At 35.5% G+C, this 16,348-nt stretch overlaps 1 protein-coding gene across 2 annotated transcripts in view; it reads right to left on the bottom strand.

Annotated features, from left to right (window-relative positions):
- The window catches only part of rgs17 (regulator of G protein signaling 17), a 27,622-nt gene extending 12,852 nt beyond the window's left edge, over positions 1–14,770 (bottom strand). Inside the window, exons 1-4 of one of the 2 annotated variants that reach the window (XM_056471521.1) lie at positions 14,614–14,770; positions 12,345–12,573; positions 11,052–11,088; positions 3,281–3,411 (exon numbers count right to left, since the gene is read on the bottom strand). In XM_056471521.1, the coding sequence (XP_056327496.1) occupies positions 3,281–3,411; positions 11,052–11,057 (137 nt within the window). In that variant the 5' untranslated portion in view covers positions 11,058–11,088; positions 12,345–12,573; positions 14,614–14,770. The remainder of the gene's footprint in view (positions 1–3,280; positions 3,412–11,051; positions 11,089–12,344; positions 12,574–14,613) is intronic. The other variant, XM_056471522.1, reaches the window with a different exon arrangement.
- Positions 14,771–16,348: the final 1,578 nt, after the last annotated feature.

Below are 16,348 nucleotides of genomic sequence, written 5' to 3'. Positions count from 1 at the left end.
GGCAGGTTATTGTATGACGATGGTTTGTTCTGTAGACTATCGAAAAAGATATTGCTTAAAGGGGCTAATAATATTGACCTTAAAAAGTTTTTACAAAAAATAAAAACTGCTTTTATTCTAGCCGAAATAAAACAAATAAGACTTTCTCAGGAGGAAAAAATATTATCAGACATACTGTGAAAATTTCCTTGCTCTGTTAAACATAATTTAGGAAATATTTAAAAATTAAAAAATAAATAAAAATCAAAGGGGGGCTAATAATTCTGACTTCAACTGTACATAAATATAAAGACTGATGTAATGGCATTTTATTTTGGTTTAGTGACTCTTAATAGCACAGATTTCTTATGTTGTGTGTGTGTGTGTGTGTGTGTGTGTGTGTCTGTGTGTGTGTGTGTGCGTGTGTGTGTGTGTGTGTGTGTGTGTGTGTGTGTATGAACGCTTAAAAGTACACTCAGTAATAAATAAATGCACAGTTAAGGTTGAATTTTACTTCTGCATCTAGTGACTGTTTATACTCCTGCATTCTGTTTGTGTTGCTCTGACGAAAACACTTTCGAAAGGCTAGATTGGTTCTATATTCCTCTGTGTTGAGTTTCTACTTGGCTGTTTTGGGTTTACAACAGAAATGGTTGAAATGCTAACTTACTCTAGAAGTAGCTGAAACTCTCTAATTCAAAGAATAAAGTGGCACAAACCAGTGAACGGGCAACGATTTAAATCATAAAATATATATTTTTTAAAAAGCACAAAACAAAAGTGTCCATCTGAAGCTAATCCACAAGACTCAACACTTGTTAAAGTCCACAAGAAATTAAAATATTATTTTTTTTGGTGTTAGTAATCGTATGTTAGTCTTAATGATATATATATAAGTAGTGTGCTCAAAAACAGTGACAAAATTCCCATTAAGAAGTTATAAACATCTAAAGTTTGCAGTTTGTCACTTCAGTCTAAATGTATCAACAATTTTTTTACATCACCTTATATGTTCTCATCACATTTTTTTGACCACTTAAATGCTCTATAGAATCAGACATGTCCCGCCCCCTTCAAGATGCTTCTCATTTGCTTTTCATTTGATGTGCTGGAACTCAACCACTCTCACTGGCAGAGCTGTGATCAAAATGAAAGGTTATTAGCTGTTTTTTTAAAAAGTTGAGGAACTACTCTAATTCCCACCTTCATGTCTTCATGTTTCAGTTGAGATTACGTCAAACACTGAATTAAAAAAATGCGCATTTCAAAGCACTTCATAGGGCTTTTAAACACTTGCGCCACCTGGCTCACTCCTCTCCCATGGCTCTCCGTCCCCAGTACCTAGCTGATCAATCACAGCTCTTGCAATATGCGTTTCAGCAAAATGAAATTATATTTTTTGAGAGCAGAGCATCAGAATCCAAGTCAGGCTATATCGAAGGGCATGCGAACTGTGCAAAGGCAACAACGGACCATCTGTGCACACTTGACACATAAGTATAAATTGACCTTTAGTCTGCATACTGAGACTCTCCACACACTTTAATATTCTTAATATGTGGGATGATTTAAAAAAATGAATGTTATACTGCGACAAAGCCTATCCAACACACAAAGTCATAAGACATTATTATTACGTTAGACTTAGGTCACCAGCATCTAAAGACGTACCTGTAACATCATTAGAGATTGATATTTGGTTGTTTTTAGGTTGTGTTAGAAAGTAACCAAAATGCAATGTTTCTCCGACATTGGACATTGACATGGCCTGGGTTCTGACCTCAACCCGAATTTCATTTCCAATCAAAATGCACTGCCCTACGACGTTGGGGTACAACGTAAATCTGACGTCATATTGACATCCTGTGCCTACTGGGATTTGTCATTCCTACACACTTAAATTTATCTTAAGTATTTTAGCTAATTCATTTAAATGAATTGATATAATTCAGTCATGGCGCAGTGGGTAGCGCTGTCGCCTCACAGCAAGAAGATCGCTGGTTTGAGCCTCGGCTGGGTCAGTTGGCATTTCTGTGTGGAGTTTTCATGTTCTCCCCGTGTTCGTGTCGGTTTCCTCCGGGTCCTCCGGTTTCCCCCAAGTCCAAAGACATGCAGTACAGGTGAAGTGGGTAAGCTAAATTGTCCGTAGTGTATGTGTGTGAATGAGTGTTAGGGTGTTTCCCAGGTCTGGGTTGCACCTGGAAGGGCATCCGCTGTGTAAAACATATGCTGAATAAGTTGCTGGTTCATTTCGCTGTGGTGACCCCTGATTAATAAAGGGACTACGCCGAAAAGAAAATGAATGAATGAATGAATGAATAAATTAATAATATAATTAAATTAATATATGTAATAAAATTCAATGTTAAATGTTTGCAATTTAAATTATGGCGTTTTCTAAGAGTATGTCCTTAAAAGGTACCCAAAATGTACAGTACGGTTTGCTTTGTGGTACCTTTAACAGTGAAAATGGACAAAAAAGCATATTGTACCATACTGTACCATACCGTACCACTCACTGGAAACAGGTCATTAGTGTAAACGGCCCTTTATTCCCATTGAATTTGATAGGATTTATGACGCAGATTTTTTTTTATGCTCAAACATCAACCTTACACACGGACAGAGGTGAAAAGTGCAAAAAGAAAGCATAACGGAACCCAATTCACACTTCATTTAAATTTTAACGACCACAAATTTCTGGACATATTACCTGATGCAGGAGATGTTGTATGAGCTGATGCAGGTGATGTTGAATTAGCTACAATAGAATTTAGGACTTCCCAATATATTGTTGCAACATCAAAATCCACAATAGTCACATCGCAGGATGTGCAACGTTGAGTTGGGATTATAATTGACCACAAGCTACACATTATGGAGTCACTGCAGAGTTTAATCATAATAGAGTGAAAGCTGGTCATTTGCATGTGTTTTTAAGACCTGTGACTGTGTGAACATTTAGTTTAAAAGAATTCAGGAAGAAAAGTTGAACCATCGTGACTGAAATATTTATAGAATTATTGTAAAATAAGGACTATGCTATGTTATTTTACATTTGACAATTCTATTTCTGTGTGCTGTTTTTTTCACTTTTGTCTTTGCTCTATTGTATTTATCAATGTTTGCAAATTGTTTATAATTTTATGCACGATTCACTCCTCTACAAAATCATACCAATCAATCAAGATGAATGAATTATTCCATTCGTCATCAGCTGTCAGAATTTTCCAATACATGCAGCCTTAATAGAATTACATCACTTTACTGACAGCAAATCATAGTAAGAGCCGTGACGTACCAGAGGCATTTGCAGCATCCACACCAGCACAGGCAGCAGGTGTTGGGCCTCGGGTGACCAGGCGCCTGTGGAGGTCCTTCAATGCGTCCCTGCTGCCTTTTCCTCATTTCAACTCCACTCACACTCTGAGGCTGCAGACAGACACAGACATCTGATTAGAAACAAAGCAGTAGAGGCTTTGGGAACTGTGTGGTTAACTACAGATGCTCCTAAATCTAAAGTAAGATTCAAGGCATGATTAATTATTTGCAGATTGCAGAGGAGAGATTAATGGGAGCTTTTCCAATGGACGCGATCATAAGGATTCTCTGAGTTTATGGCATGTTGGACTGCATCCGATCCTGCTGTTGGATGCTTATTCAGCTGAATCTGCAGGAATGCATGTAAGAGTGGGTCTGTAGAGGCAGGCAGACAGAAAGACAGACAGACAGACAGACAGACAGACAGACAGACAGACAGACAGACAGACAGACGGACGGAAAGTAAAGAAATCCCCTCTTCAGACTACGCATTGATTCCCCTGGCGAGGTACTAAATTAGTTTGAGCTGTAGGAGGGTGAGAGGGAGATGCTCACACGCAGACAGTAGTAATGTGGGATCTCACATGTTCTCACACATGAGCAAATGCAGCAACACATCTCTTTTTAGGAAGTAATTGGTTTCCCGTTTGTTAAAATTAGACTAAATAGAACTATTTCAACATTATGAAACAATTTTCATATTTGTGAGTAATTAATTCAGGATTGTATGTAAACTCGGAATTATGAGGAAAGAAATGTCAGAATTGCAAGATATAAATTCAGATTTGCGCAACATTTGCTTCTTTTTTCCAATTCAAATTTTCCAATTTAGATTTTTCGCTATAAATGTGAGTCTCACAATTACATGAAAGGTTAAATCCAAGTTTCTCCCTCACAGCACTTAAATTTAGACATCTTTAGATCTTCTTTTATGTTTCAACAACTAAATAAATACTAGGACTGACATTTTTAGGTGATGCTGTCAAACCTTTCTTACACATTCTAATTGGACATTTTCAAGCTGTTTTAAGAATGTTTCATGGTTGGTGCCCAGAGTCTAGCGTTTAGTGTTTCAACACAGGGCACCCCGATCCTCACAGCGACTTGAGTTCGATTCCTGCCTTGAAGTCCTATGCCAATTCTTTGCTTCTTTCTGCTCCCCACACTATTCTGGCTATACTCTCTACTGTCCAATCCATTAAAGGGGACACCTCAAAAAACTATTATTCTTTTAAAAAATTAAGTTTCATGGATACTGTCAAGTTTATCCTGCACTCAAGAGTTTGTATCTCACAAGAAAAAAAACTAAAAATGTGCAATTACCTTCCTTTTTGTTACCCAGTGGCCAAAAAAAGCTTCCATAGAATCCTCCACAAACAGATATATTCTACACAGGGTCATTAGAAATTTGAAAACATGCTTCAGCCTACATTTTTGTGAAACCCCAAAAATGTACTTCAGCATTAATTTGACTGCACTCTCTAGGTAAAATGAATGCTATGGGGGAGCATGACACCAACCACATTTGTTCCGTTTCATTAATGATATTTACAGGGACATATTATTGACAAATAAAAGATTATATTTTTGTACTATTGTTTGCACAATACCTAATAAATACAACAAAATAACATAACAATATCTACGATTAGTAATCGGATAAGTTTGCCCTACCTATCGAACTCGACATGAACAACTTTTCTTTTTCAATTTGCTCTGTAGCTCAGTACTTGTGGTTTTTGTATGTACAATGTTGTACTTGTGATGAATAGGGCTCAAATTCAAGAAAGAATTTGGGTGAAATAAAAATATTTTCAAAAATGCAGACAGTGCCCTCTAGTGGACTTGTCAGCTGAAATGCGCAACAAAAAGTTCACAGAGCAAAGTATCTTATGTTTCATAATAATGCAGGATGAAGCAATGAACCTGTGCTAGATATTATATTAAAGGGGGAAACACACTGAACAATTAATAAAATAGACCAAAATAAACCTAAAAGCTACACAATTCAAATGTTGTAATTGCATAGCCTTTTTCCCTAAAGGCTTAACTCAATACAGCATATGAATAGATAAAAAAATGCAGGTGCAAGACATAGTGTTTACCTGTATACAATCAAAGAGTAGGCATGAAAAAAAAAGATTTCAATTTATTCTTTCAATATCACCTACTTGTTAACAAGATCAGATCACAGAATTTAACCACATACATTTGAACTGCATGTGTTTCCAAGAAGCCCTCTTTAGGGAAAGAAAATGAGCAAGTGTTGTTGCTGTGAGCTCCTCTCTGCTCTCACCATGATCCATCAGCATACCATTAACATGTCATTGAAACACATGGGTGATTATTCTGTTTGACAGTTTTATTAATAGTGACCATATGGTCATGGTGCTATAGATGCACCTCTCCTCAGCGTCCTTCAAAGATATGTTTTATCATTTATGATTCCAATTACTTGTATAACTAATAAATAAAAATTCAAAATCTAATGTATAATTTTGTTTGTGATTTGAACTAAAATAAATACCCTATAATATTAGATGTATTACATTATTTATTATTACAGCATATCTATAATATGGATGAGAAATTATATATGAGGGAAGCACAGTGGCTCAGTGGTTTGCAGCACTGTCGCCTCACAGCAAGAAGGTCGCTGGTTCAAGTTCCGGCTGGACCAATTGGCATTTCTGTGTGGAATTTGCATGTTCTCCCCGTGTTCGCGTGGGTTTCCACCGAATGCTCCGGCTTCCCCCACAGTCCAAAAACATGAGCTATAAGAAAATTGAATAAACTAAATTGCCCATTGTGTATGTGTTATGATCACCAGCAATCTAGCAATTGGAGGTCGCTGGTAAACACACAGTTCACTAAAGAACTACAAACCTGCCAGTATATGGACTACAAGTCCTGTCATGCAACCCACACACACACCTGCTCGAAATCTCCATTGATTACACTCACACAGCTGAATCTGCTCAAAGACTGATTAGCTGGACTATTTATACCGCACACAAACTTACAGACTTTGCTGAGTCTTGTTATACTGTTGTTAAACATTACGACGCATTTTCCTTGCCTTGCTTTGCCATGTTTTTGACCCTTGTCTTGTTTGTTTATGCTATCTGCTGCCTGCCTGCACTGACCATTCGCCTGCCTATTAATCACGACTTTGGATTGCCCGAATACAGTTGAAGTCAGAATTATTAGACCCCATTTGATTTTTTTTCATTCCTAAATGATGTTTAACAGAGCAAGGAACTTTTCACAGTATTTCTGATAATACTTTTTCTTCTGGAGGAAGTCTTATTTGTTTTATTTTAGCTAGAATAAAAGTTTTTTAAAAATTTTTTTAAATCCATTTAAAGGTCAAAATTATTAGCCCCTTTAAGCAAATTTTTTTCAATAGTCTACAGAACAAACCATTGTTATACAATAACTTGCCTAATTACCCATACCTGACTAGTTAACCAAGTTAAGCCTTTAAATGTCACTTTAAGCTGTATAAAAGTGTCTTAAATATATCTAGTCAAATATTATTTACTGTCATCATGGCAAAGATAAAATAAATCAGTTACTAGAAATGAGTTAATAAAACTATTATGTTTAGAAATGTGATGAAACAAAATCTTCTCTCCGTTAAACAGATATTGGAGAAAAAATAAACAGGGGGGCTTATAATTCAGGGGGGCTAATAATTCTGACTTCAACTGTACATCTGTTTGCTCCTGTGTTGATTGTTGCTTGCCTGACCATCTCTGTTTAATAAACCTGCATTTGGATTCCCACTTCCATTGTCAGCGTCCCATTTCCATAACAGAATGAGTGCGTGTGAATGATAGTGTATGGGTGTTTTCCAGTTCTGGGTTGCGGCTGGAAGGGCATTCGCTGCGTAAAACATATGCAGGAATAGTTGGCGGTTCATTCACTGTGGCAACTCCTGATACATAAGGGACTAAGATGAAGGAAAATGAATGAATATTATGTATGACTAAACCAAACTAACTAAAATTAAAGATAAATAAAAATCCGCCAAACAGCATGAAATGAAAGTTAATAAATGGATTGAAATACTTCACAGATATCATTTTGCACTATAAAACCTCCTCTAAATACTAAATATTAAATAGAAACCTTATCAACCTAAATTACAGTACAATCATTTGATTAAAATGAATGTGCTTTTAAAAATCTATCATTCAAATCAACACCAATGCTTAAAAATCTAAGTTTCAAATTTGTGACATAATTGTGAGTAAATTATTTTAAGCCCTGCACTTTATTATTAAACCCTTTATACTTAAACCATAAAATATTACAAATTGTGTATTACTATTTCAGTTGTTTTGTTTCATTTTCATACATTAAAGGGTGTTTTTCATTATTCTATTCAACTAGTGACTGACAAGTTGTTTGCATGAAGCACTGGTAAACATGATGCCTCACACCATGACCTTAACCAATTTGTTCATTTTAGCACAAAGCTTTCCGGAAACTGATCTTTTGTCAGCGTTTGGCAGCACAAACACCATATCACATCACCTAGATATCTGATCCAAATATTTGGGGACAAACAGTCTGGACACTAAACGGACAAGCCGGAGGTCTGGGATGGTAACAAATTACATTTCCCAGTATGGTATTGGTAAATATCCTATAACCACATAACCATGGGGCATTTGCCTCGCTGACTTTTTGTCACAACATGTGGTGCATAATTTAAAAAGATCACCGCTGATTAAAATGCATTGCTGTGAGAAAGTCAAATCTTCTTTGGTGTAAGAAAACAGTATTAAATATATTAAACATCATTTGCCTTCCCAAAAACAAACCCCTTTATATTTATTTTTAATTAATTAAGATTAGAAGTACTGATAATGTTGTACTAATAGTGTACTGTTTTCCTAGCATCATTACATGCTATCAATATTAACTCATGATAAATTATTAATTACACATGCTGTTTTATCTGTACCTCTGTGTATCTAAAGTATATTAAAACAAAGACTTTAAAACAGAAACCTTACCTCTAAATTTATCCTTACACTTATATTAAACAGCCCTTCAAACTGGAGAAAGCTCATTGAGTCTGGGATGTGATGTGGACACTCTTTGAGAGTTTACCCTAATTGAGCCATATAAACCACATATGCAAAAACACAACTACAATCAGTTATTCAGTGCCAGATGATGGAAAACATGCATCATGATGCAAAACACACAGAGGAGTCCCTTTGTTCACATCTAGTCCATTTACCAACAACTGCACGGTATGTAAAAGAGGACGTTGTGTATAGTAAAGAGTAAAAACAATTAATGCTGTAGGTCTGATTTCATTGGAAATTATAAATAGATATATTTTGTAAAATATAAGCTTAAAACAGTGGGTGCAAAAAAAAAACTAGAACCAGACAAATCTATCAGCCAATGTTTGGCTATTTTGAGATTATGGCCCTCCATAATACTGTAGTTTAACTCCCTTCAATGATTAGGCACGTTTATTAATCTGTGGCTTAATTCAGTTTACATTTTAATGCATAATCCTGTACACACAGTTCTCTTCTTGCACTGAGCAACTGAATTAACTCCCAAAGAATTAATTTATAGGCTGGGACACATCAATACACGCCAAACAACTAGCATAGACAAAAACTTAATATGCTGTTCCCTAATGTTGGCTTGCACCGGTTTAGACCAAAAAGCTGCACATGAACACACTAAACGAACAACAGCCAAGATTTGTCTTTTCTGCACTCATGGAACAAAGGAGTAAACAAAGCAGCATTTACAGTAGTACCATTATTAGTTAGAGGTATAACAGATCACGGTTGATCCGTGATTCGTGCGGATCCCAACCCATGGTTCCGAACACATGTGACCTGCGGATTAGCTATTTCTTTAAATTTGTAGATTTATCCTAAATTTGTAACGATATCAGAGAGATCGCTTCTTGCGTCATTCAAATCACATGTACAGTATAAAACCATTAAGGCTTTCCTGTAAAATTTAATGATGATGGAAAAAGTTGTAGTAGGTTATTCGGGGATTTGGTGGGTTAATAAATGTGTTTTCTGTCACTACTCGTTTAGCCTGTATTAATGCATTGAGTGAACGCTGCATGATTAACCATTAAAAGATTGGGATCTAAACACCCACACAACATACAGTAAATTATAAATGATGGAGATTTGCATGTTTATTATTAATCCTTCGAATTGCTGCAATCAAATCTGTGTTTGAAAAACACAAGAATCAAGAAAGAGATTTAGTATTTAGTCTTTTGAGTTAGTTATGAAGTTACAAACAGTCAAATAACACAGAAGTACAGGGATACGAGTTTATAGTTTAGGTAAAGATTAAAATCACCGTCATACTGTATGCATGTAACTTGACGCTCAACAATGAAAGTTGTAGACAGCAATTACATTATTTAACCGGTGGCAATAACCAGCCATCTTAAAACTGTGATCCGTTACGCCACTAATCACAGTACTTATTGTCATTGTCATTTTATTTTCAGTAAAATTGCATTTTAGGGGGGCTAAGTTAGAGATGAAGATCAGGGGGTTAGGGGTGCATAAGTTAAGGCTGATTTAAACATCTGCGTCGAGTGCGCGAATATGGTCCGGCACAGCCTCCGTATGGTCACATACCCCTCCCTGTGGCTGAAGTGGACGCTGACGCGTACCTGCGACAACACGTAGTGCAAAAGCAGTGATTCGTTGGCTTGGTAGCACTGACGAGTGTAGGTAGAGCTGAGTAGAATGTTTTTAATCGGTCTAGCATCGCCCACGGTTAATACGAAATTAAGTGTTTGCATCAGTAAGTTACACGCAGAGTGGAACGGTGGTGCAGTGAGTAGCGCTGGCGCCTCACAGCAAGAAGGTAGCTGGTTCGAGCCCCAGTTGACATTTCTGTGAGGAATTTCCATGTTCTCCCTGTGTTGGCATGAGTGTCCTTCAGGTGCTCCAGTTTCCCCCACAAGTCCAAAGACATGCGCTATAGGTGAACTGGTTGGGCTAAAATTGTCTGTAGTGTATGTGTGTATGTCCTGGTCCTCCAGGATGGGGGTTGAGTGTAGGACCCGCCTCATAAAAATTAGATGTTACGAAACACCAACATGGTGTTATCAACTCAACTTCAATAACTATCAATATCAACTTCGATATAAACAGCCCTGGGAGTAAGTAAGTGAGTAAGTAAGTAAAGTTACACACAAAGTCATCGTAAATGTGTGAATATAGGCAAATTACAGAATGACGTGGAATGTGTGACATGCTTGCTGAGAAATTCTATTCACTTTCACCTACTTTATTGCCTAAGCACAAAGACAATAAAAGCATTGCTTTTTTTTAAAAAAAAAGGCATCAAAACAGTTTAAGAGAACACTCTGGTATTCCTTACAAACATAAACAAAGCACAATCACTATCTGGTGAGGTTGATGGTTTAAAATGCCAACCATAACAAGTGTCTTTTGTCCCTGTAACATTACTTTGGTCAAAATAAATGAATATGAAATGCACCAGATGCCAGAATATTGCTATGATTACCATAGTGGCAATCATCACAATTTCTGTAAGAGACATAAAGTACGCACAAAAAATGAAAATTCACTGCTGTATTTAAAAGTACTTGCATTGCTCAAACTTGACAGCGTTTAGTGTTTTATATTGTTAATTTTAAAAACATTATTTTAAAAAAAATTCTTTAGTAAGTTTAAGTGTGCATTTTGCCATGATCATTTACTTACACTCATGTCTTTTCAAAGAGGTGTGATTTTCTTTTTTCTGTGGATCATAAAAGAAGAAATTTCAAGAAATGTTTCAGTGGTTTTGGCAAGACAATGGAAATCAATAGTCACCCACTGTTGTTGTTGTTAGCAACAAAATATCTACTTTTGTGTTCCACAAATAAAATAAAGTCTTACATCATTAGGAAGCATTAAGCTGACTGAATGTTGAAAATAAATCTACTTACTATAAAAGAATGCTACAGCTGAAACCAAAATTTCAACAAAATTTGTGTGTTATAGTATGTTTTTATCAAGTAGAATAGGGTACACTGTTAAAAAACATTTTTTGAATATACTTAATTAAATTGTGCAGACTGGTTAGCTTAATTCAATTAACTAATTGTTGCATTAAGTATATTTTAAGTCTTTTTTACTAATCTATTAAAAGCATTACTTATAATATTGAGTCCCGTGTACATTTAAGCATTTAAGTTTTGTTGAATTAACTGAATTTGGCATTGGAGTCAGTAAAAACGTACATTTGTTTGTTTTTTTGCACTACATACATTAACACCCAGTTCCCAGCCCTGCACAACTCCTCACAATGTTAATAAAAACTTAATATTGGAGAAATTTATTTGTGCAATATATTTGCAAAATGTCGCATTAACTCAAATCAAGTATTAGTTAATAATATTTTATGTCAATATAACTATCAGGGAGACCTTACAGAAGGAATGTGTACATTAGAAAAAAAATAAAAAATTCTGTGCCATTAATGACTACTAAATAAATTCTAAATACTTCTTTATGATCTAAACATATTTTTACAATTCTAAACACCAGCAGACATTTCTTTAACTGTATATATTTCTATCAATAAGCATTTGAGCGCTCTCTTCCCTGCTTAAAATACATCGGTGTGCAGCGCACTCGTGAATTACATTACAAAGTGTGAAAATGTCTGCACATGTGAGCACGCTTAGATGGCACACTTGTCCCGCCTCTAACCCCATTCTCCCACTGGAAGTGTCGTGCGCCCTTGTGCACTTCCCCATACACATTCCAGGGCAGCAAGTGATGCATGGCATAGGCCATGGCTCGTTGCACAACAGAAGCCTCCTAGAGCTGCTACCCACAAAGCCTGGCTTGAGAAACATGTCACACAGCACACATGATAGCATGTGACCATCACACAGGAGCCAACAGTTCTCACCTTCACATCGCCACTCTGCAAACAAGTCTTGAGGTTTTCCACATAATAAATGCATTTACAATTACTCTAAGAGTGAAGGACCACCCCTAACTTACCATGCAAATTAGCAGCAATTCATCCGAAGATCAGGTAAGAAAATCATGATTCTAATGTCAAATGTTGAGACGGGCAGAGTGCTGGAAAATAAATTGCGGCCTCTTGTATCTTCTCTTATCATGCCTGATGGAGAACGCAGGAGGAGGGTGGAGGTAGGTTTCAAACACCTGGTATCTGCAGGCACACCCTTTCCTTGAGTCAAGGGGTAAATGATCCAGGATAAGACATCTGAGAAATAGATCAAACCAAGAAAGAAAACATCAGAGCTGCTTTAATCTGTGGCTTGAAATACTCAAATGTGGCAATAAAATAATGGTAAGGGTAGATCTCTTCTGAAACTGATTATTACACTCAAAGTCTAATCTGACTTCTTCTGTATTTTCTTATAATTGAATAATTATTTAATTAGTGTTTGATGCATAATAACACTTGATAGGATTAAACGTAAAGGAATCTCAGCTATCTTAAGAATACGAAGACTTTTCTGAAACAAGCAAACATATTGTGAAATCAAAACATAAAATTCACCCTAAATACTGTTTATGCACATTAAAGATTGGTCCATGTTTTTTAACATGTACCCCCTGCTTTATTGTTTGACATCGTAATCTTATTATTTAATAATGTAATTATTTTATACTGTAATTCAGTCCTAAGTTTGTCTCAATATGGAAAAAAAATCACGAAAAGATGGTCAATTCCAAACCAAACAATGAATTTACTGATACGATTTTTAAATAACGCATTATTAAATTAGATAAGCTGAACAGAAAGCTAGTCAATTTGAATTTGCAATTACTCTGATGATTATACAGTTAAATTTTGTAAAACATAGACTGTAATATACATCAATATTGTAACCTTAAAATGCTGAAACATTTTTTTTTAATTAATTTACATTACACATCCTACATTACTATACAAAACTGGTAATGGTATTTAATCTTTAAACACTTTCAAATGATTGCTAAAATACTAATTGAATTAAATGTATAAACATCTTTAGTAATAATGAAAAATTGTGCATTTTTCATGCAATAACTGAACCAAACCTAAATCCTAACCGTAACTAGTACCAAGGCAAAACGTATAATTTCACTGTAACAAAAACAACATAAAATATTACAGTATATATCGTATATATCACAGTAGTTTACAATAAACACAAGCATTTCAACAAAAGAAAATAAACCCTAATGTGGGGTATAAAAAATGTACTGACTTTAGGCTTCTATTTATTTTAAGTATTAACATTAATACTTAAGTATTAATTAAGTAACATTAACATTAATTAAGTATTAATTTTAAGTACTAACATTTCATGTCTGTGGAGCGGGTTACTGCTGCTTGACTTTTATATAAAGATTCATTACCGACAGGTCATCTCATCTGTCACCCAAAATGTTCCCTACATGAAACAGATTGTTTCACACAAGCAGCTGCATTGTAAAACCAGAAGCACAAGTGAATGGGAGGAACTTCAGAACTTGAATGATGATGAATGGCCGAGCAATCAGCCCTCCTCCGGAAGGAAACTCTCTTAATTTCATGTAGCCTGTCACCAATAACTGAATACAGGCTACTAACTCTGAGAAATAAAAACTAGCTTAGACATCCCGTTTTATCTCCCTCAAAACTCACGCGCGATAAAATGGTCGGCTACTCAAAGGTAACTGCAAAACATCGGGACTTCATAGTTTAGTGACCATAACAAACTAGTGCAGTGCTCCGTGATGTATAGATATTGACGGCAGTCATCCTGTTATTTGCCTTAATTACCCGTTGCGGTTGCTTGTCTGTGGAAAGCAAAGCGGCTTTGTGTCAAATCCTAGTAAGGGAGCCTATCTGGGCAGCATTTTTAGCCATCGTTGTAACCACCATTGGTCGTTTAACACAAACACGAAGCCCATAACCCCTTTAGGGGGTTATAAAAGCCGCTGACACGTTCCAACCGCTCGAATAACATCCAAATATGCTGTCTACATAGGTAGCTCTCTAGGTTTTGCGACACAGCCAGCATCTTTACTAAAGTCATCACAGGTAAAGCCCAAACGATTTCTATCACAAGACGGCCCTGTGCATTTGAAAGTAACGTGCAAAATGTTCGCTAAAATAGCGCAGTTTCAGAGAGGCGAAATATAAATGCCACTTTATTTTTATTTTCGCAGCGGCTCTTTGATTTTCTCAGCGCAAGGAGGCAACGGCTAGCGCGTTAGCTGGCGAGCTAGCGGAACCTCTGAGACCGTTAAAGAGCGTATGTCGCCTTACCCCTTTTGTTCTAGATGTCAGTCTTCTAAAATGGTGTCTTTACACGTGTTTATGCGGATATGGGGAGTATCACGCGTTGAGATTTCATGCTGCCGTTTTATCTCCATCAGCGGTGTTTTCCGTCCATCCGCCCAACTTCAGCACCGAGCGAGCCAGTGGAGACGCCCTGCGCATGCGCGGCGGAGCTGTCAGATCACGGAGCGCGAGCTGCGGACAGGGTGCAGAGGCAGAGGTGCAATGACAGACTGAGATTCTGCGATCTCACAATAACTGCCTGCACTAATAAATATACATACACAACACATAGCTTACGTAAAATGGATCTGTGACTCACTATAAAACACTGACAACATTTTCGGCAAGAATTCTGCTGTGACAGTGATGGGTACACATAAAGATAATGTAAAAAATGTTAAATGTGTAAAATTTAAAAAGAATAATAATAATAATTGTGATATAGAGCCCCGATTTTTATTTATTTTTGTACAATCAATCATTTATTGTATATATCGGGGCTCAATATCACAATTAGTTTCTTTTGTTTTATTATTATATAATATAGCTTTTGTTTAGTAATTTAGTATATATATATAATGTTAAACATTTGCATATAAATTACATTATTAGATGAAAATAATATTTATATAATAATAAAATTCATAATTAATTAATTCATTTTCTTTTCAGCTTAGTTCCTGTACTATTCTGGGGTTGCCACAGTGGAATGAACCACCTACTTATCCAGCATATGTTTTACGCAGCAGATGCCCTTCCAGCTGCAACCCATCACTGGGAATAATAATAATAATAATAATAATAATAATAATAATAATAATAATTATTATTATTATTATTATTATTATTATTATTATTATTATTATTATTATTATTGTTGTTGTTATTATTATTATTTTATTTGATTACTACTACTATTATTATTGTTATTATTATTATAAAAAAAATTTACATTTTATTTAAGATTTTGCTGTATTCTTTAGCATAAAACTTTTGCATAGGCCTAAAATAATACAATTGTAAAAACACAAATATTAAACAAGTAATTTCAATTTAAAAAATGAACTGAAAATATAGACTAACCGAATATAAAATAGCATGGTACAACACAGCTCATTACCTGAAAACAATCACACAATTTTCTATCAGACAATTTAACTTTTTATTATTTGATTTTTTTTTTTAATAAAGATGTGGGCTATATTACTGATATAAATTATAATAATTATTGGATTATATACTCACATATATTTTCTGAACAAGAAAAAAATTGAAAGAAAATAATCACTCAATCAGTATACTAAAGCAAACAAACAAAACAAAAATATACAGATAACTTTTGGTTTAATAAAACAAAGTAAGCACCAAATAAAAGAAGCAAATGTGTTTATACATTATGCTTGTGTCATATTATGCTTTTTCCTGACACTTGACAAATCCCTTGGCCTATTCAAATTCAGTTATAGAGATGAGTTGCCAAGATACAAACAAATCATAAAATTATAGAAGACTGTTTAATTCTTCACTGTAAATTATGCCTGTACGCAAACATACACACACAAAGCCCGGAAGAAACGTTATTATTGACAATAACATTTAAAATGTGTCTTTTTAATACATTTCTGAAAGACCAGATAGTGTGATGTTCCTGCAAAGCACCACTGCAACACTTTGATATCCACTAGGAGGCACTGAGACTACAGCACTCTGGTCATAGCAA

Source organism: Danio aesculapii, chromosome 13 (genome assembly GCF_903798145.1).
Source record: "Danio aesculapii chromosome 13, fDanAes4.1, whole genome shotgun sequence".
Classification (NCBI taxonomy): Eukaryota; Metazoa; Chordata; class Actinopteri; order Cypriniformes; family Danionidae; genus Danio; species Danio aesculapii.
This window is presented reverse-complemented; position numbering and strand designations above follow the sequence as displayed.